The following is a 21,859-nucleotide window of genomic DNA, read 5'->3' as shown; positions in this document are numbered from 1 at the left end:
GTCTGTTCGTTGCATCTGCCAAAACAACATTTCACTATCGAAGTTCCTCAAGGATACATTGCATTTAGCAATTTGTAAGACTTTTCGCATCAGCAGATTTGATACTAAATCTTGACAAGAACAGCACTCATTGGAAATTTTCTGGAATTGATCTTTTGATTGTATTTATTTTCTTAAGAAATCTTCATAAAATAACCTAACTTATATGTTTCCAGCCACGTGCAAGTTTCAAGCACAGGTTAAAACTGTCTAGCATTAGGTTTACAGGTCGGACTCGAAACCCCTTTCCTTCCTGTGATTCGTTAGGTTGTCTTTAAGGCTGAAGGCCTTGCCACATAGCTCGCAATTCAAGTTCTATTCCACTGTATGTAAGACGATGCTGTTTTCTGAGCTCTTCTCGCAACTTGCCGGCAGGTGTTTCTTTTTGTGAATAGCCAGACCTTGCTTATAGCTGAATCGAGAACTACACTGGTCACATTTGTACGATTTTGGCTCAACGGCTGTGTGGATTTGCTTGTGCTTGTATAATCCTGCATTCGACTTGTATGATGCACCGCAGATGTCGCAACAGTATGCGCGCCCACCTGTGTGTCGATACATATGCTGAACGAGCGTATATTTATGCTTGTAGACTTTCTCGCATGTCCTACATTTGTATGAGCGATCCGGCTTAAGGTTGGGGTTATGTCGTTTCAGATGCTGTGTTAACTGTGTTCTCAAGTGAAACTCTTTACCACATTCTGGACATTTAAAGTTCTTTTCCTGCGTATGGTTTCTGATTTTATGATCATTGAGTTGCCCGCGTTTGATGAAAGTTTTCTGACATATGTCACACTCGAATGGTCGCTCTCCGGTGTGAGTCCGCCTGTGCCACGTGAGAATATAGTTGGTGGTGAATTTTTGGTCACAGATATCACAAGCGTATTTCCGGTCACGGGGTTTTTGATCGCCGTAAATGTGTTGTTTCTGGTGTTTCTGCCAGCCTTCGCGTGTCTTAAAAGATGCGCGGCAGAGGTCGCATGCGAACGGTCGCTCTTCGCTGTGAGTACACATGTGCCGCGCAAGCTCATTTCCAAATGGAAAAACTTTTTCACAAACCGGACACCGGTGCAGGAGTTCCGAGCTGTGCCACTTCAGGTGCCTCGTAAGCAAATGTTTTATATGGAAATCTTTACCGCACACGTTACACACGAAATTTCTTTCCGACGTGTGTTTTACAATTTTATGCTGTTCCAGTGTTCTGGGTGACTTACAAACTTTGCCACATACGTCACATTCGAAAGATTGCGTTGTGGTGTGAGTTTTCATATGCTTCCCCAGACTTCCTTTGCTATTATATACAATGCCGCAGATATCACATTTATGCGAACGCACCGAACTGTGCAACTTCATGAGCCTTTTCAAGGAAATGTGGTTTGGTTGATTGTGATTGACAGTAGGAGGGTCCGCTTCCCAAGCGTGCGAGTTGCTGTAACAGAAGAGAAGCGATTGATAGACCGGTAGAATAAATACGTTCGCTCTTAAATGAAACTAGCAAGTTCCTAGTTTCCAAACATCAAAAGTTAAAATTGTCACTCTGACAACTCTGACATTTAACGACCCAGATGACGTTGCGGGCGCAAAGGACAATGCATTTGTAACACAGCGAGGATATTAGGACAGTTGTCCGCTACCGGTTAGAATTTTGCGGGCCATTTAAGGCATAACATACTTTCGTCGCTGTTCGAGGGGTTTGATTCCTATATTAGCAAGCAGAGGTCTTCATATGATGGTAAACTCTTAGGATTTCTCCATGACATTACGGCTCCCATGCAACACAGGCAGACTCTAGAAATGAGCGTACCAGTGAGTAATAAAGGGCCCACAAGATCAAACTCCTTGCCGATTCTGACAATTAATCCTAGTTAGCGATTCGCCTTACCAATGATCATGCACTAATGCTGCCGAAATTGAGCGTCCAAAATTACACCAAGATTTCTTGTTACTTCCTTACGTTGAAGAGATATCCACTCAATACGGTAGTCATTGAATAACCTGATAGATTTTAGTGTCATCCGTGCCATGAGGTCACTGCTTTGTAATATCATTGATAAATAACGAAGACAGTAGGGGTCCCAGAGTACTGCCTAGTGGAACCCTGGAATTGTTATTTAAGCAACTAAATTGTGACGTAGTCAACTTCACAGCAATGCTACGATTCCAACCATGCTGCCAACGCGACAGATACTCCGTGTTTGTTACACTTAGCACACAGTATTTCATGCTCGACACGATCGAATGCAGCCTTCAGATCAGTAAAGACAGCGTCAATCTGGAGTCTTCGATCCAAACCACGCAAGCAGAAAGAACTAATTTCTAATAAGTTAGTAGCTGAGGTTCTGCCAGGGTAAATCTATGCTGTGCAGTGCCGATTGCCAGTTAAACGATCTTTTCAGTTCTCACTGCATCTTGCAGTCATTTTGCTACAACAATGCTGTCGGAGATTTGCAAAGAATTGTCAACACTAGCTTGGTGCGACTAAATAAATGACACGTCCATAAGTAAACTTACCTGAAATTATCAGTTTTATCAGCTTCATCATCAGGAGCCATTTCTGTAACTCCATCAATGATGTCTATTGCAGCGGATGCTTGTATCACAACCGGTGTATCATCCCTGGAGGTCGCCGTCAATATAGTTTCACAGGAGTATCCGCTCATTTCGATTGGTTCGCCCTTTCCATCTACGACATCGGTTATAATAAGCTCCTCGACCTTTATCGCCGTGGATTGTTCCAACTTTATTGAAGTTGAATTTTCCATTTTGTTTTGCATTCTTGCAACCACTAGAACAATGCACGTCTGAAAACACAATGATTAATGGTGAAAATGAAAAAGATAAACACTAAACCGCTGGATCTCGGTAACATCGAAAAACTGGCTCTTACATACGTACGTAATCTAATTTAATTAGTTATTTATTTAATATAAAAAAGCAGAGTTAAAACCGCATACAATAAACACAGGATTAGTTAACCAATTCCCTACAAAAACAAAAACATGAGATACACGCTAAACGAAATTCGACCAACAATGAAAATAAACACAGCTTAGGCAAAATCGGAAACATGCGAAAAATGGGAAAATCAACTGTGATTTCTGGACTGATGCAATTGGCGGGAAATTTCGAATTCAGAAAATTCTACCAACTGTCAGTCGGCCCAATTAGCGAATCCACTAGAGCGCATCAGTCGTGATCCAATTAACATTGGCATTGCATTCCCTTGAAATACAAAACTGCGGCCTTGACCCCCGACTGTTGGCCACAAGGAATCGGTGCCACCCGGTAACGCTGCTGTCGACACCTTATCCGTGACTCCGATGGCGCTGGACCCCGCTTACGAAAAAGTCGGATGCCTGGCAGAAATCGAACAGAACCAGTCTTCATTTTTCGCTCGATTCTTTTTATGTCAAATGTGACACTTTGAGGCAGAAGAAAAGTGGTTCATCAGTTGTGCAGTTTCAGGCAAAAGGTAAGAGAATAACATGGAACATGACAAAGCAGGTATAATTTAATTGTTAACCTGTTTATTGCACGTTTCTTGCTGCTACAATCCACTGCTGCTACCCTCCGAAAAAGGAGGGAAAGCTGAATCGGTACAAAACCGGGTTTTATTCGAAACCTCTGGCAGAAATTGAACAGAAATCCGGCAGAAAAACCGTAAGGCGAAATTTCTGCCCGAATCGAATGTGTCATTTCTGCTAGTTTTCACGGGTGACGGCGGCCAGAAATCCGGCAGAATGTCTGGCAGAAAAAGTTCTTCGCTGCCAGGTTTTTGTTCGATTTCTTCCGGACGCACCTAAGCGGGACTCTCCAGCCCCTTTAGAGCCGTCGACTTCAGACGCCTAGTTGCTTAAATTCAGACGATACCGGTATGCATCGAGTACAGTATCATGGAAGCCCTTAAACCCCCCGCCGCAGTCGAGACATTCCCGCCAGCGTACATCAATCGATCCAGTCCTGTGGGTGGGTGCGGGATCCAGGGTTTCCAGACACCTACCCGCGGCAAGTATATCACGCTGAACCGCTATTTCTCTGCTGATGCAGTTTACGTTTCCAGTTCTTCAACAACCTCGAAGTTCAGCCAACTGATTTCTACCGGCTCGGCGCTTCTGCCAGTTTCAGTCAACCACTCAATTCAACTCACACCGGGACACCGGGATGCACTGTTGTTGGTACCATGGACGCCCCTGAACTCCCTGCCGCAGTCGAGTCATTCCTGTCAGCGACCAGCAGCCGTCCCGGTCCTGCGTGCGAGAGCATACACAATAACCGCAAAAGTACAGGAGGTGGCGTCTCGATAGCAGTCCATCAGTTCAAAGCGTCTGTCGTCGAAAATGACAATTGGCTACCCGTCGAGCAAGTGTGGGTGACGGTAAAGCTTGCAGACCGGAGGCTGTTCTTGTGTGCACTGTAGCTGCCTCCTGATCGTATCCGCGACCCCGTTGTCTTGAATGCTCATATGAATTCAGTTACTACAATAGCTTCAATGGCGTCTACAGTAGACGAGATAATCGTTATGGGTGGACTAGCATCAATTGGGATGCAGTTTTGGATAGGGATGATGTTAATTCTGCTGCAATGACATTCTCCAATATCCTGAACTATGCTATCGATCGACATGAATATGAATATATGGTACTATCACCTGCCTTAGCAGAACATCCGTTCCTAGCAATGAGCCTATCATGTCAAAAAGAGTTGAACATATTCAACGATTGGTCATGCTTCCCAACTCTTGTATGAAGGGCCAAAAGGGAATTGGTCGATAAGCAACATCACTTACACGTACCAGGGATTTAGAAAATCTCCTTCCAAGGGCTAAGTCGCCTGAGTCAATCGTTGAATAAACCGTCTTAATGCAGAATGACTCCAGCAGGTGGGGAGAAGAGCCCGCTCATTATCCACGATGTGTTGTTAATCGGGCCAAGATTAACCCTAAAAAGATGACTATTTCACTCTCCCTAGGCCCACCGCTTCAAACAAGTGCTCTGATGGCATTCTAGTTTATTTATGAAATGTGGTATATATGGATAAAAATAGAACAATCTCACCAGCAATCCTTCGAATGTAACAGAGCTGCATCCTTTTAGTTTCCATAAGTGCTTCCAATAATTAGTTTAATTTTTTCTTCTGGTATCCAATATCCCTGTGCAGTATTAACACTCGTATTGGCCAAAGTTTTATATAGCAGGAGGTACTTCATAAGCGATAATCTACAAAAGCAGCATCCTCCGAACTTATGCACCGAAACAATTCCAAAACAAAAATCACAGAAGCAAAACCAGAATTTGGAAAACCCCCGGGAACACACACGGCGTCATACCGACGTAACCTACAACGCTATGGATGCGGCGCCATATCGGATTTACATCGAACACAAGATAAAAGGAGAACATAACCACAAAATTAATAAATTTGCGTTCGGAACTGATCTGCGCGGAATGCCCGAGTTTAAATTGTTCATCACGGACATGAAATATTTGGGCCAGTTCAAGATTATGGTATTTGTCAGCAGCTACACGAAAGCAAATCAACTTGTTGAGATGGTGAATAACAATAGTGTCACCTGCAAAGCGTATATCCCGAGACATCTAGTCTGCATCTCAGGAATGATTGCAGGCGTTCCTACTGACATCAATTTGGGAGATATAAAAGGAGACATGCAATGTGACGTTCCAATCATTGACGTAGTACGCATGACGAAGAGGATAGATAACGAGCCAGTCCCAATCAATCGTCTTATAATAACGTTTAGAGCACACGAGCTTCCATCCAGAGTAAAACTGTTTTGCTGCTACAGTAAAGTCTTCCCATTGAGCCCGAAAATCACGGTATGCTCCAAGAGTCTAAGATTCGGACACCGTTTGAAGAACTGCAAAGGAACCAAACGATGTGTAAAATGTACACAAAGACACGAAAATGATGAAGAGTATAATAACTGCAATAGTCAGTGGTGCATACACTGTCAAAGCGATGAACACACGTCAACAGATCAACAGTGTCCAGAAAGAAAAAGGCAACAGCTAAAATCCCTAACGGCGCGCAAAAACTTAACATTCACGGAAGCCCAACTACAATTCCCAGTGTTGAGTCAAAACGTATATGCACCGTCAAGCAAAGTCGACGAGTTCCCCACGCTGAGCGAAACATTTGCGGATATGACGAGAGACAACCACAATTGGAAGAATCCATTGAAGGAGCACTGGAGCCGCACGAACCGAGAACGACAACCAATCGAGGCAGCAGTCAAACTGTATAAAGAAAAGGACAAAGATCAAATTCAAACACGGAAGCGATCAAGACCAAACCAGCTATCTTATCATGCGGAGAACAGCAAAAGAGAGAGACATCATCATCCGTAACTACACCAGTGATACAACTAATGGAACTGCATTGATAAATCCATTAGCAGTCTCCGATAAAGAACGATGGGATAATGCTATGAGAGAGACTAAAGAGTCTACCAAACGCGCCTCACAAGAAACATTAATGTCCTTTTACTCAAATTTTCTGGAAACGTTAGGTTCAAACGAACAAATCAAAGATCATTTTAAACAATCGATGCAAAAATACTTCAACCTCGCGAAGTCAGTTGTTTTACCAGGTGCCACACAACAAAACTTCGAATTATTACAAGCAAATTTCCAAAGCTTGTACAAAAACAAGTCTGAACTTCACAGAATTTTAGTCATTCAAGATTATTCAGCAGCATTACTCTCGGAAACGTGGTCCTTGAGTGCAGAAGCGACACTAGAACTGAAACACGAATTCGTGTTACAATATGTAACCGCCAAGGAAATCACTCGAAACTTATCAAGAGACACAGCGGTTGCTCGTCAACTCAAAAACATAAACGAGTAAAGCAATGATTCTGGAAACAACACGTACATGGAAAACATATATGTTGAAAATCACGAAATATTCAAACGGATTTGCCCATTGACCACTCTAGAATACAAAGAACCCGTTCAGATACATACATCTATGGATGGGATCAATACCTCAAAACGAAATAACAATCCAGCCAACCTCAGAATGAATGTGCTCTTCATCATGAATGGGAAAAACAAAAACCGAGGAAGAACCTTCACAGATGCATCCAAAGGCGATAAATGTGGAATAGGTATTTACATTGAAGCAACCACCGAACGACATAGCATTCGCCTGAAAAATGAAGTGAGTATGACATCTACTGAATTAATTGCAATACAATTTGCAGTGGCACAGATAGAGGAAAACAAGTTATACAACCAAGTAATATACACCGGCTCCAGATCTGCCTGTGTGATGCTTGAAAACGCTCAACAGTCCAGGAAAGATGAAAACATCTTGTGCTGTATTTTACGATCCTGTCGACAGTGGAACGTGTCCATTCATCAGTGGATACCAAGCCATATTGGAGTACATGGCAACGAAGTCGCTGACCGGCTAGCAAAACTGGGAATCTCCTCCAACAGCGAAATGGACAACAACAACATCACAGAACAGAAGTGGAAGTCCGAATGATTCGGCGATCAAAACTGGTGACAGAATCTTTTTTGTTTTTATTTTTCTTTGGGAAGGTTTTTGTATAGAAGCGAATAACAACAAGATAAGCAGAACGCTCGCATAGCAGCTTTCAAATGCTTTCGTGTGCATTCGTAAGCGTTCGGGTGTTTTCGTGGAAAAAAGTGACTCGCCACCGCCAGGTTCGCTAGTATCTGCAGAAAGTAGCATGTACGTGTTTGGATTTTAACTTCCACTTCTGTTCTGTGACAACATTCTGGTCCAAGATACCATGTTTCTCTTTAGGCATTCCCTAGACAAAAAGGCCAATGACTGGTATACAGCCTACTCAAGGGTAAAAGGACGAAATTTCTTCGCACTGTATCCAACATTCAACACCAAACCATGGTTGAATGGAGTGGATCTAAAAGGAAAAGATAAAATTATTGAATCGAATAATGTCAGCACACGATTTCTCTAAGCCCTGGCTAAAGCAAATGAAGATACTCACGAACGGAGATTGCGACGATTGTGAAGTTCCAGAGATGGCCGAACACCTAATACTGCATTGCCTGAGATATGCACACCTGCGAGTCAAATACACGTTCAATAATAAATACACAACAATACTAGAGTTACTAAAAACAACACGTGAATATATTCCGAGAAGTGACGGAATTCTTAAAGTCAGCTAAAATAACTCTTTAACGAATATTCGTACACCGTCTAAACTGACGTTAAATGGATACACAGGGATATAGTCTTAGCAACTGACCCTACACTTAGAGCTGTCAAAACAGCTCGAACGAGAAAGAAGAAGTGACCCAATTAACGAATTCAGGCAGTATTGAAAAGCTACCTGACCAACCGGACTCAATAGATGTCTATTGGAAACTGCAACAGTCCATGCAGCATCTCACATCGATCGGGGTACCGCAAGGCAGTAATTTGGGCCCTGTGCTCTTTTTACTATTCATCAATGACCTATGCAAATTAAAGCTGCGTGGGAAGGTACATACGACTGGTCGATGACGATACTTCTGTTTCTGATACTTAACCTAAAGGTCTGTAGAGTATTCATTTTAAATCCAATGGAATTGACCTTTCGATTGTATTTGTTTCCTTAAAAAGTGTACATAAGAAAACCTAACTTACATGGTTCCAGCTACGTGCAAATAGCAAGAAATTCCTGTTACTTTTTTATCGCGATTCCTCGTCTTCATGTGTAAACTATCACGATTGAATAAATACTCGCTCCGAACTGTGAGTACGTAAATGATCGCCAAGTTTGGAAACTCCTTTCCCGCGTATTGAGCACTTGTGTTTCGTCAAGCTTTCTTTAGGAATGAAAGCCTAGCTCAGTTCACAGCTTGCAGTTAAAATTCTTATCCGATGTTCTTATCCAAGTTTTTCTCGGAACTTGACGGTAGGTGTTCCTTTTTGTGAATAGTGAGACCTTTCTTATAGGTGAATCGAGCACTGCACTGATCACATTTGTGAGGTTTTGGCTCAACGTATGTGTGGATTTTCCTGTGCTGGTATAATCCGGCATTTGACTTGTATGATGCACCGCAGATGTCGCAACTATATGCTCGACCACCTGATGTGTGTTGATACATATGCTGAGCGAGCGTATACTTACTCTTATAGACTTTCCCGCATGTCAAACAGTTGTATGAGCAATCCGGGTTATGTATGAGCTGATACTGGGGATTATGTCGCTTCAGATGCTGTGTTAATTGTGTTCTCAAGTGAAATTCCTTACCACATTCTGAACATTTAAAGTTCTTTTCCTGTGTGTGGTTTTTGATTTTATGAGCTCTGAGTTGTCCGCCTTTGATGAAAGTTTTTTGACATATGTCACACTCGTACGGTCGCTCTCCGGTGTGAGTTCTCACATGACACATGAGAATAAAGTTGGTGGTGAACTTTCGGTCACAGATATCACAAGCGTGTTTCCGGTCGCGGGGTTTTTGATCGCCGGATATGTGGCGTTTCCGGTGTCTCTGCCAGGTATCGCGTCTCTTGAAGGATGCATCACAGAAGTCGCATTCGAACGGTCGCTCATCGCTGTGAATAGGCATATGCCGCGCCAGCTTTTGTTCAGATGGAAAATGTTCTCCACAAACCGGACACCGGCGTAGGAGTTCCGAGCTGTGCCTCTTCAGATGCTTCGTTATCTGTTGTTTCAAACGGAAAGCAATACCGCATATGCTACAAGCGAAATTTTTTTCCGTCGTGTGTTTTAAAGTTTTATGCTGCCGCAGTGTTTTGGGTGTACAAAGTTTACCACATATGTCACATTCGAAAGATTGCGTTGTGGTGTGAGTTTTCATATGCTTCACCAGACTTTGTTTCCACTTATATGCAACGCCGCAGATATCGCATTTATACGAACGCACCGAGCTGTGAATTTTTAGGTGCCTCTTAAACAGACTCATCTTGTGGTACTCTTTGCCGCAAATGTCGCATTTCAAATTCTTTTCCGACGTATGTTTTATAATACGGTGATCCTTCAGTGTTTGCCTTGACGTGAAAGTTTTACTGCATAAGTTACATTTGAACTTCGGTAAGTGTTTCTTTCTGTGAAAATTGAGATTACGCTTATGAGTGAATCGAGAACTACAGTGGTCACATTGGTAAGGTTTTGGTTCAACGGATGTGGATGTGTGGATTTCCTTGTGATTGTGTAAACCACTACGTGACTTGTATGACGCACCACAGATGCCGCTAATGTGCTTCGGTTGACTGCCACTGCCAGTGCCAGTAGGAGGGTGCGCTTCCAAAGCGTGCGAGTTGCTGAAACAGAAGAGAAGCGATTGATAGACTGGTAGGATAAATACGTTTCAGTTTTTAGTACAGTCGACCACTGAATTTTGATTATCTTATAGAACCCAATTTAATCCACCTGCAGGTGAAAGGAATCTGTGTTATTCCATCTTATTTGTCATTTGAGTTAGAAATCAAATGAAAGCAATAAAAAGATGGATGCAAAAGTTATTGCATGTCTTGTATTGACCTTGAAAAGAGATCAGCAGGCATATAATTAACAATTTTACAATTTACGTTTACGGTTTTTACAATTTACGGAGGGAACGGTAGAAGAAAGTAATGAAACAAAGAGTCAATAGGATCTAACAGATTGAGATCAGGCGTAAAGGGGAACGAGCGAAAGATGAGATAAGGGCAATCTGTACCGCAATTTTTTATTTAAGCTAAGGAATTCCATGGATCGAACCGAGCTGTAATCGGCGCATTGCAACCGGATTCGAACCTACTCCACCTTCCCCGGGCCACGTGGCTCGCCGGTAGTAATGATCCTTTGAACCACGGAGGGACTGGACCAAAGAGAGACTTAACAACCCCCTTATTAAGCGTGCGACGTATTGCAAACTCTACCAACACTTGGCAGGTTGAACACTTGGTAAGTCGCAAGGGCCTTTTTTATATTGTTTATGCAGGGAGAAAATTTTCATAGACAGCACCATCATGGTGCCGAATAGGATTCGCAAGGTGCCAACATGCGCCTACCTACTAAAAACTCTCCTGCTGCCCATTCCTGAACCCCTTCCGGAACTACCGTTAGGTTTTACTTCAGGAGGGAGGACGTGCCGAAGCACTCCGACCTGTCCGTTGCGTATGTGGGCTCACACAACACCCTTGGCTACTGTGCAAACGGGGCAAAAGGGTGAGCCTACCCGCCCACGCGTATGTAGATACTTCTTAAAGTATCCATGTCCCGACAGAAATTGGGTAGGGAAAAAGCTTACCTCACCATGTCTTCCACCGATCCAGGACGATATGTTCTGGATCAGCCTATGGGTCCACCTGCCGTGATCGGTGCGATCCCATTCCGCTTGCCAACGCCTAATAGAGTCCAGCCTAACTCTGTCCCCAGCGCCCCTGACGTTCCTCTGCCTATGAAACTCAATGTCCTCATCTAGAAGTATGCATATGGCAATCATGGCTGCAATAACCCCAAGCGCAATGCCAACAGCCCGAACACCTTGTTCAGACATGCCTGATTGCGCTTACTCTCCAAAGCCGGGCCCATGCCGGTGCACAATACCGTAGCACCGACATGGCAACGCTGGCCATCAGGCGTCTCTTACTGCTGCTAGGACCGTAGCCGTTCGGTATGACCTTGGACAGCGCAGTAACCGCCGTTGACGCTTTACCACAAGCATAATCCACATGGCTGGTGAAGTTCAACCTGTTGTCTGCCATAACACCCAGGTACTTCACACTTCGTTTGGAGACAATCACCAGTCCTCCAACGATTATTTTGGCCTCTAGGGCTGACTTGCGGTTACTGACCATCATCGCTTCCGTCTTGTGGTGGGCCAATCGTAGATTATTATGCTTATGGCGTCTGATGCCAGCATTTCCATCTTCTCTAGAAACTCGCCTACCACTGTAAGGACGATATCATCGGCGAAGCCAGTGATCTCGACCCCAGTGGGTAGTTCGAGCCTCAGCACCCCATCGTACACGGCATTCCAGAGCGTGGGGCCAGGAATCGAGCCCTGTGGAACACCCGCCGTCACTTTGTACTTCTTCGCCCCATCCGCCGTGTCGTACACTAGCGTCCGGTTCTCAAAGTAACTTTTAAGCAACCTGCATAGATGGTCCGGTACCCTCATCCTATGCAGCGCTAACGCGATTGCACCCCAGTTAACGCTGTTTCCCGTTTCATAGGCTTCTCGGCCCTCTCCACCACGGACTTTATGGCGTCTACAGTGGACTTCCCCTTACGGAAGCCAAACTGCGAGCTTGCCAGCCCGACATCACTTTCCACCACAGGCGTCAGCCTGTTTAGGACCCGCTCTAGCAATTTGCCTAAAGTGTCCAATAGGCAAATTGGCCTGTACGACGAGGGATCACCAGGCGGTTTCCCAAGCTTTAGCAGCAGTACTAATCTTTGGACTTTCCATTTGTCTGGGAACTCGCATACGTCTAGGCAATTCTGAAGCGTCTCTTTAAACATATCGGGATATGCTTGGATCGCCGCTTTGAGTGCCTCGTTCGGAATCCCGTTAGGACCGGGCGCTTTCCTCGTTTTTAAACCCCTGGCCATTACGAGAGTTCCTCATTCGTGACCGGAATGAGGACATCATTCGATTGACCGTACGGGGTCGGAGGCCACAAAACTGGATGACCTTCCATGATAACTTTCAGCTTTTGGGGGCAGGTTTCCTGCGGAGCGGATGTACCCTTCATCTTTTTCATCATCACCTGGTATGCACCGCCCCAGGGGTTCGAATCCGCATTACGGCATAGCTCCTGAAAACAGGATTTCTTGCTAAGCCTAACCTACTTGTTGAGCGCCAGCCTGGCTGCTCTAAGTTCGACGACCCGAGCTTCAGCATCTGCATCGGTGTCAGGCCCTCTGCGCTAACCTTCTGGCTCTGTGGCACCTGGAGCGGAGCTTGGCAATGGTATCACTCCACCAGTATAATGAGCGACGACCGTTCGTTGGCTAATGGTATCACATGCCCGTATAGGACGTTGGTCAGCTCACGGGCACTCAGGTTCGAGCGGTTGCTCTCTGCGCTGAGTGCTTCAACGAACCGGGCTTTTGCCGAAGGACTTCATTTTCTACCTCCTCCCGGCCGACTTCAACCCGCGTAGCCGCACCGCAGATGTCGCAACTGTATACGCGCCCACCTGTGTGTCGATACATATGCTGAACGAGCGTGTATTTATGCTTGTAGACTTTCTCGCATGTCACACATTTGTATGAGCGATCCGGCTTAAGGTTGGGGTTATGTCGTTTCAGATGCTGTGTTAACTGTGTTCTCAAGTGAAACTCTTTACCACATTCTGGACATTTAAAGTTCTTTTCGTGCGTATGGTTTCTGATTTTATGATCATTGAGCTGCCCGCGTTTGATGAAGGTTTTCTGACATATGTCACACTTGAACGGTCGCTCTCCGGTGTGAGTCCGCATGTGCCACGTAAGAATATAATTGGTGGTGAATTTTCGGTCACAGATATCGCAAGTGTGCTTCCGGTCGTGGGGTTTTTGATCGCCGGATATGTGTTGTTTCTGGTGTTTCTGCCAGCCTTCACGTGTTTTAAAAACTGCGGGGCAGAGGTCACATGCGAACGGTCGCTCATCGCTGTGAGTACACATGTGCCGCGCAAGCTCATTTCCAAATGGAAAATCTTTTTCACAAACCGGACACCGGTGCAGGAGTTCCGAGCTGTGCCACTTCAGGTGCCTCGTAAGCAAATGTTTTATATGGAAATGTTTACCGCATACGTTACACACGAAATTTCTTTCCGACGTGTGTTTTACAATTTTATGCTGCTGCAGTGTTCTGGGTGACTTACAAATTTTGCCACATATGTCACATTCGAAAGATTGCGTTGTGGTGTGAGTTTTCATATGCTTCCCCAGACTTCCTTTGCTATTATATACAATGCCGCAGATATCGCATTTATACGAACGCACCGAGCTGTGCAATTTCAGGAGCCTTTTTAAAGAAATGTGTTTTGGTTGATTGTGACTGTCAGTAGGAGGGTCCGCTTCCCAAGGGTGCGAGTTGCTGTAACAGAAGAGAAGCGGTTGATAGACCGGTAGAATAAACACGTTCGCTCTTAAATGAAGCTAGGTCCCAGAATCATCAAACTCCTTGCAGATTCTGACAATTAATCCTAGTTGGCAATTCGCCTTACCAATGATCATGCACTAATGCTGCCGAAATGACAATTGAGCATCCAAAATTACACCAAGATCTCTTGTTACTTTGAAGAGATATCCACTCAATACGGTAGTCATTGAATAACCTGATAGATTTTAGTGTCATCCGTGTCATGAGTTGACTGCTTTGTAATATCATTGATAAATAACGAACACAGTAGGGGTCCCAGAATACTTCCTAGTGGAACTCGGGAATTGTTATTTAAGCTGCTAGATTGTGACGTAGCCAACTTCACAGCAATGTTACGATTCCAACCATGCTGCCAACGCAACAGATTCTCCGTGTCCGTTACACTTAGCACACAGTATCACATGCTCGACACGATCGAATGCAGCCACGCAAGCAGCAAAAAGTGAATTCTAATAAGATAGTAGCTGCGGTCCTGCCAAGGAAAAATCTATGCTGTGCAGTGCCGACTGCCAGTTTAACGATCTTCTCACTGCATCTTGCAGTCATTTTGCTACAACAATACTGTCGGAGATTTGCAAAGAATTGTCAACACTGGCTTGGTGCGACTAAATAAATGAAATATCAATAAGTAAACTTACCTGAAATTATTAGTTTTATCATCTTCATCAGCAGGTGCCATTTCTGGAACTACATCAATGATGTCTATTGCAGGAGATGTTTGTTTCATAGCCGGTGTATCATCCCTGGAGGTCGCCGGCAATATAGTTTCACAGGAGTATCCGTTCATTTCGATTGCTTCACCCTTCACATCTAAGACATCGGTTATATCAAGCTCTTCAACCTTTATCACCGTGGATTGTTCCAACTTTATTGAAGTTGAATTTTCCATTTCGTTTTGCGTTCTTGCAACCACTAGAACAATGCACGTCTGAAAACACGATGTTTAATGGTGAAAATGAAAAAGATAAACACTAAACTGCTGATCTCGGTAACATCGAAAAACTTGCTCTTACATACGTACGTAATCTAATTGAATTAGTTATTTATTTAATATAAAAAAGCAGAGTTAAAACCGCATACAATAAACACAGGATTAGTTAACCAATTCCCTACAAAAACAAAAACATGAGATACACGCTAAACGAAATTCGACCAACAATGAAAATAAACACAGCTGAGGCAAAATCGGAAAAATGCGAAAAATGCAAGCCCCTGGCAGACAACCATGTTCTCGCCGCCAACATCTCGTGTGTGCGAAAATGAGATAGCAATTCAGCACTGCGTTTCACTCAACTGCCAGCAGTCTGATTTGGGCCCGCTGTCAAATTTTGAGCCCCGGACATGCTGTCGCTGACGTTTACTGCAGCTCGATATAGAGATGTCGATGGGGTGGAAAAATGGGAAAATCAACTGTGATTTCTGGACTGATGCAATTGGCGGGAAATTTCGAATTCAGAAAATTCTACCAACTGTCAGTCGACCCAATTAGCGAATCCACTAGAGTGCATCAGTCGTGACCCAATTAACATTGGCAATGCATTCCCTTGAAATACAAAACTGCGGCCTTGACCCCCGACTGTTGACCACACCCCATCGACATCTCTATATCGAACTGCAGTAAACGTCAGCGACATCATGTCCGGGGCTCAAAATTTGACAGCGGGCCCAAATCAGACTGCTGGCAGTTGAGTGAAACGTAATGCTGACATGCTATCTCATTTTTGCACACACGAGATGTTGGCGGCGAAAACATGGTTGTCTGCCGATGGGGTGGTTGACCACAAGGAATCGCCCAAGTAACAATTTCAGGCTGATCAAACACTTTTATAGCTGATTTTATTCAACCTGTGGCTGATCTACCCAAGTAACAATGGTAGCTGAATTGCAAGAGCAATGGCTGTTTACAGGTTGGTTTAAGGCGTTCAAAGCTGCATAAAGTAAGCACTCAAATGGTGTTTAAATAAGCAATGTTTAAGCTACTTTAAGTTTTTCAAACCAGTTCTCTCCCAAAAGCTGATAAACAAGCTTAAAAGTGGATTTTTCTGCTAAACAATCTGCTTCTAAACAGCCATAAACATCAAACCGATTTACGGCTGTTTAAAGGTATTAAAATGTAGAGTGGAAGCTTTCATTAGGCTTACAGCTTTTAAACAACTTTAAGTCTGCTTAAGGGTGTTAAAGTGGCTTTACAAACTTCCACCAAGTTTTCTTTCGGCTCACAGCACACATACAGTCAGATCACAGAATTTCGCAATTCGGCTGACGCAATTCGGTTTGCCAGTTATCGACATTATCGACTGCTTCACGCTAGGCGGGCTAGGCTTTAGGTGTAAAGATATTCTCACTGTCTGTTCTGCAGATGCAAATGGGGCGGATCGCACGGTAAGTGCTTATGGATCAAAAGATGGCGGGTTCAATTCCCGGAAAAAAAGATATGCATTTTTTAAGTAGAGCTTGATTATACGAATTAAAGTTATTCGAAATTAAAAATATCGCGTTACTTATGTGTGTATGCCCGGGATGAACAAAGGGATGAAATCAGAGATCTCCACTGCTGACGGTTACTGCCTCTTCTACGCTGTTCTTGTGGATTCCAGTCGAGTGCTTCCCTGCAAACCTCGTTCGCTCCTTTCCTCTAGGTGTGTCCGATCCACTTCCACCTACGTTCACGAATTTCTGTGGCTATCGGCCGTTGATGACACCGACGATGGAGTTCCTCATTGGATATCCAGTTATCAGGCCACCAGGCACGAATGATGTATCTCAGGCACCGGTTAATATGCGTTGTCTCCGCTAAGACGTACCACGTTTCGCAGGGATACAGCAGTACGGATTTAACGTTTGAATTGAAGATTCGGGTTTTCGTACGTAGAGTGATCTGGTTTGAGCGCCAAATGTTTCGCAGATCTGCAAAGGCACCCCTGGCCTTCCTGATCCGTGTGGCTATATCAGTCTTGGTACCACCATCGGGCGTTGTTTGGCTACCAAGATATTGAAAGGCGGCTACCTGCTCAACTTATTGTCCCGCTACTGTGAAGTTGGTGGAATTGTCAGTGTTCACTACCATAGACTTAGTTTTCGCTACATTGACTGTGAGACCTGCTGCCTGGGAGCTCTCGGAGAGGTCATCTAACTTGCTCTGCATGTCGTTTCGGCGTTGTGCGAGCAAGACAATGTCGTCGGCTAGGTCGAGGTCATTTAGCTGCTCCATCGTTAGAGGATTCCAAGGCAATCCTCGATTTGGTCTACTGTCAATTGCTCCAACTAATATCTCATCCATAACAATGAGAAACAGAAGCGGTGATAAAATGCAGCCCTGTCTCACGCCAGCAGTAACCCTTATGGGGTCGGACAAGACGCCGTCGTGCAAAACCTTGCACGAGAACGCCTCGTATTGAGCCTCGATGAGATGGACTAGCTTATCTGGAACTCCTCTACGCCTAAGTGCGCCCCAGATGTTTTCGTGGTTGAGTCGGTCGAACGCCTTTTCGAAGTCAACGAACACCAGCAGAAGAGTCCTGGAATTGGTTGATCTGCTCCAATATAATGCGGAGCGTTGTGATCGGCCAGCACGGAATCCAGCTTGCTGCCGCCGGAGAGTAGCGTCGATCTTCTCCTGGATCCGGTTGAGGATTTCCTTACAGAGTACTTTGAGAGTAATACAGAGCAACGTGATGCCACGCCAGTTACCGCATTCAGTTAGATCTCCTTTCTTAGGGACTTTGACCAATATGCCCTGCATATGTTGCTGAAAAGCTGATGCATCATCTGGGCTGACAAAGATGGGTCAGCTTTGAGCATTTCGGCTGAAATACGATCTATCCCTGGTGCTCTATTGAATTTCATACTCTTGATGGCTGCTACAATTTCATCCAGCGATGGCGCCTCCGAGTTGACGCGATTAATTCGACGAACTGTAGACGTCATACGCTGCTAGTTTTGTTGGTCTCTGACATTTGAAACTCGGAAGAGTTGTTCAAAATGTTCAGTCCATCGCTTAAGCTGTTCTGTACGGTCAGTCAATAGCTGACCTGCTCTGCCCTTCAGCGGCATCTTTGTATTCATCCTGGCACCACTAAGGCGGCAAGAAATATCGCACAACAAACGGATATCACCATTGGCGGCGGCGGTTTCTCCTTGTTCGGCTAGGGAGTAAGTCCAGGCTCTCTTGTCCCGCCAACAAGCACGTTTAACAGCCCTCTCCAGTTCGGCATATCGTTGACGGGCAGCTGTCTTAGCCGATCTGGTCTGCGCTCGCTCAATGCTGGCTTTCGCCTCTCTCCGCTCGTCGATCTTCATCCAAGTTTCAACCGAAATCCACTCCCGCCGCCTGCTGCGCGCTTTGCCGAGGGTTTCATCACTGGTCGTGATGAAGGCGTTCTTGATGCCGAACCATTGCTCTTCGACGGTTCCATCAGGTGGCAACTCCGGAGCTCGAGATTCAAGTTGTTCGACAAAGGCCCTTTTCACCTCAGAATTCTCCAATCGGCGAACGTCGTAGCGGCATCCAACTTTTTCCTCCCATCGTTGGACACGTGCGACGCGCAGACGTATCTCAGCGATAACAAGATGATGGTCGGATGCAATGTCAGGGCTGCGTTTGTTGCGTACATCAAGAAGGCTCCTTCTCCATTTCCGGCTGATGCAGATGTGGATTTGGTTTTCTGTTCGGCCGTCGCGGGAAACCCCCGTGACTTTATGTACTGGTCTATGGGGGAAGAGTGATCCACCAATGACCATGTCGTTATTACCACAGAATTCTGTAAACAGCTCCCCATTTTCGCTCATCTCTCCTAGGTCGTGGCGCCCCATGACGCGTACGCGTTGTTTGACCCAATCTTCGCGTTGAAGTCGCCCATGTGAATTTGGATGTCCCCCTTTGGGATTTTCTCAACCACGCTGTTCAGCTGGCTGTAAAAACTCTCTTTCTCCTGCAGGTCGGCAGCATCTGTTGGCGCATAGCACTGGATTGCCGTAAGGTTCCTAACCCGTGTTCTGAATCTGGCAACGATTATTCGCTCATTTATTGGTTCCCACTTCATCAGGGCCGCATGTGCCCCTGGGCTCAGTAGGAATCCAACTCCTCTTTCTCGAGTAGCATTTTCACCTCGTATGCCAGAGTAGAGCAAGACTTGCCCGGATGATGTCCTGTGTTCGCCAGTACCCGGCCAGCGGACCTCGCTCAGCCCCAGGATTTCAAGCTTCAGGCGGCTAGCTTCCCTTGCAAGTTTAGTCAGCTTGCCCTGCTGGGCAAGGGTCAGTATATCCCATGTTCCGATTCGTGTCCGTGTTTTCATGCTAAAGGTCGTTGTCAATAATCCAGAGAGATTTCTTCTTTCATTTTCGGTAACTTTTTATGTTCTGGTACAGTAGGCTGTTAACCTAAGGTCCTTATCCCGCTTAATGTGCCCCCTTTCCTGTTAGCATACGGCAACCGAAGTTGCGTACCCCAGCTGGCACCTTGTGGAGGTAGGAATAGGAGTTAATGAACAGAGGTTATGGAATGCACATGTTCACCCTTTGCCAGCCGATCGGGGTACCGCAAGGCAGTAATTTGGATCCTGTGCTCTTTTTACAATTCATCAATGAATAATTGCGCTACCTGATATGTGATTGCTTTGCTTCTAGGAGAAAAGAGCGACGTGAGGGAGAGCGTAGAGGAACGGTGAGAGATAGGACAACCACGAAGGAAGTCAGACGTGTTTGCTTTGCGGGAAACTTTAGTGAGTGATATAAGGAAGAAAGAGGATTACAGTAAGCCTAAACTGTGGGATTATTACTACCGTACGATATTACACTGCGTGGGAAGGTACATACGACTGGTCGCTGACGATACTTCTGTTTCTGATACTTAACCTAAAGGTCTGTAGAGTATCCATTTTAAATCCAATGGAATTGACCTTTTAATTGTATTTGTTTCCTTAAAAAGTGTACATAAGAAAACCTAACTTACATGGTTCCAGCTACGTGCAAATAACAAGAAATTCCTGTTACTTTTTTTTATCACGGTTCCTTGCCTAACACCCATTCCTTTTCTGTGTTTCTTCGTGTGTAAACTATCACGATTGAATGAATACTTGCTCCGAACTGTGAGGGAGTACGCAAATGATCGACAAGTTTGGAAACTCCTTTCCCGCGTATGAAACACTTGTGCTTCGTCAGGTTTTCTCTAGGAATAAAAGCCTATAGCTCACATCACAGCTTGCAGTTAAAATTCTTTTCCGATTTTTGCTAGACGATGTTCTTATCCAAGTCTATGTCGGAACTTGACGGTAGGTGTTTCTTTTTGTGAACAGTGAGACCTTGCTTATAGGTGAATCGAGCACTGCACTGATCACATTTGTGAGGTTTTGGCTCAACGTATGTGTGGATTTTCCTGTGCAGGTATAATCCGGCATTTGATTTAAATGATGCACCGCAGATGTCGCAACTATATGCTCGCCCACCTGATGTGTGTTGATACATATGCTGAGCGAGCGTATACTTACTCTTATAGACTTTCCCGCATGTCAGACAGTTGTATGAGCAATCCGGGTTATGCTTGAGCTGATACTGGGGATTATGTCGCTTCAGATGCTGTGTTAACTGTGTTCTCAAGTGAAATTCCTTACCACATTCTGGACATTTAAAGTTTTTTTCCTGTGTGTGGTTTTTGATTTTATGAGCTCTGAGTTGTCCGCCTTTGATGAAAGTTTTTTGACATATGTCACACTCGTACGGTCGCTCTCCGGTGTGTGTTCTCACATGACACATGAGAATAAAGTTGGTGGTGAACTTTCGGTCACAGATATCACAAGCGTGTTTCCGGTTGCGCGGATCGTCGGGTATGTGGCGTTTCCGGTGTCTCTGCCAGGTATCGCGTCTCTTGAAGGATGCATCACAGAAGTCGCATTCGAACGGTCGCTCATCGCTGTGAATAGGCATATGCCGCGCCAGCTTAAGTTCAGATGGAAAATCTTTTCCACAAACCGGACACCGACGTAGGAGTTCCGAGCTGTGCCTCTTCAGATGCTTCGTTAGCTGTTGTTTCAAACGGAAAGCAATACCGCATATGCTACAAGCAAATTTTTTTTCCGACGTGTGTTTTAAAGTTTTATGCAAGCGCAGTGTTTTGGGTGTACAAAGTTTACCACATATGTCACATTCGAAAGATTGCGTTGTGGTGTGAGTTTTCATATGCTTCACCAGGCTTCCTTTCCACTTATATAGGGGGACTAGGGGCAAAAAGACCACCCGGGGCAAAAGTGCCACTCTACAGTTTTCCATGAAAAGAGCGAAGCATTTTCATGTGGTTAATTTTCATGGTTTATACAGTGTCTTACAATATACCATAAAAAACTTCATTGATAAAAAATATAAACTCAGGCATAAAAATGATTTTCAAATCTGGCTTTTTGAAACGTACAAAAAGTGATAAGAATGGCCGTGCAGAAAATAAGGATACTGCAATCTTATACGTCTTTATATGTATTATTTTCGATCTGCAGGGTTGGTTTGGCTCAATTCCTATAGAAAGAAGCGTAAAATTCAACTTTTCATCTGATTAGCAATAATAATTCGTGGTTTTAATCACTGCGTATATGATTGGGGCATAAAGGACACCGCTTATAAGGGGCAAAACCGCCACCTGTTTTGGTTAACATAACCTCAAATTTTGACTTGTCAAAAATCGTAGTTGTGATTTGAATCAAACATGGTGCGTAAATACAAGCGAG

At 44.6% G+C, this 21,859-nt stretch overlaps 1 protein-coding gene across 1 annotated transcript in view; it reads right to left on the bottom strand.

The window, feature by feature from the left end:
- Positions 1-21,859, bottom strand: part of LOC128746367 (zinc finger protein 665-like) — a 37,802-nt gene that overhangs the window by 2,366 nt on the left and 13,577 nt on the right. Inside the window, exons 3-4 of the mRNA XM_053843421.1 lie at positions 8,916-10,326; positions 2,551-2,840 (exon numbers count right to left, since the gene is read on the bottom strand). Of these exons, the coding sequence (XP_053699396.1) occupies positions 2,551-2,840; positions 8,916-10,326 (1,701 nt within the window). The remainder of the gene's footprint in view (positions 1-2,550; positions 2,841-8,915; positions 10,327-21,859) is intronic.

Source organism: Sabethes cyaneus, chromosome 1 (assembly GCF_943734655.1).
Source record: "Sabethes cyaneus chromosome 1, idSabCyanKW18_F2, whole genome shotgun sequence".
Lineage (NCBI taxonomy): Eukaryota > Metazoa > Arthropoda > Insecta > Diptera > Culicidae > Sabethes > Sabethes cyaneus.
Note: the sequence above shows the minus strand (reverse complement) of the source record. Positions and strands in the feature narration are given on the sequence as shown.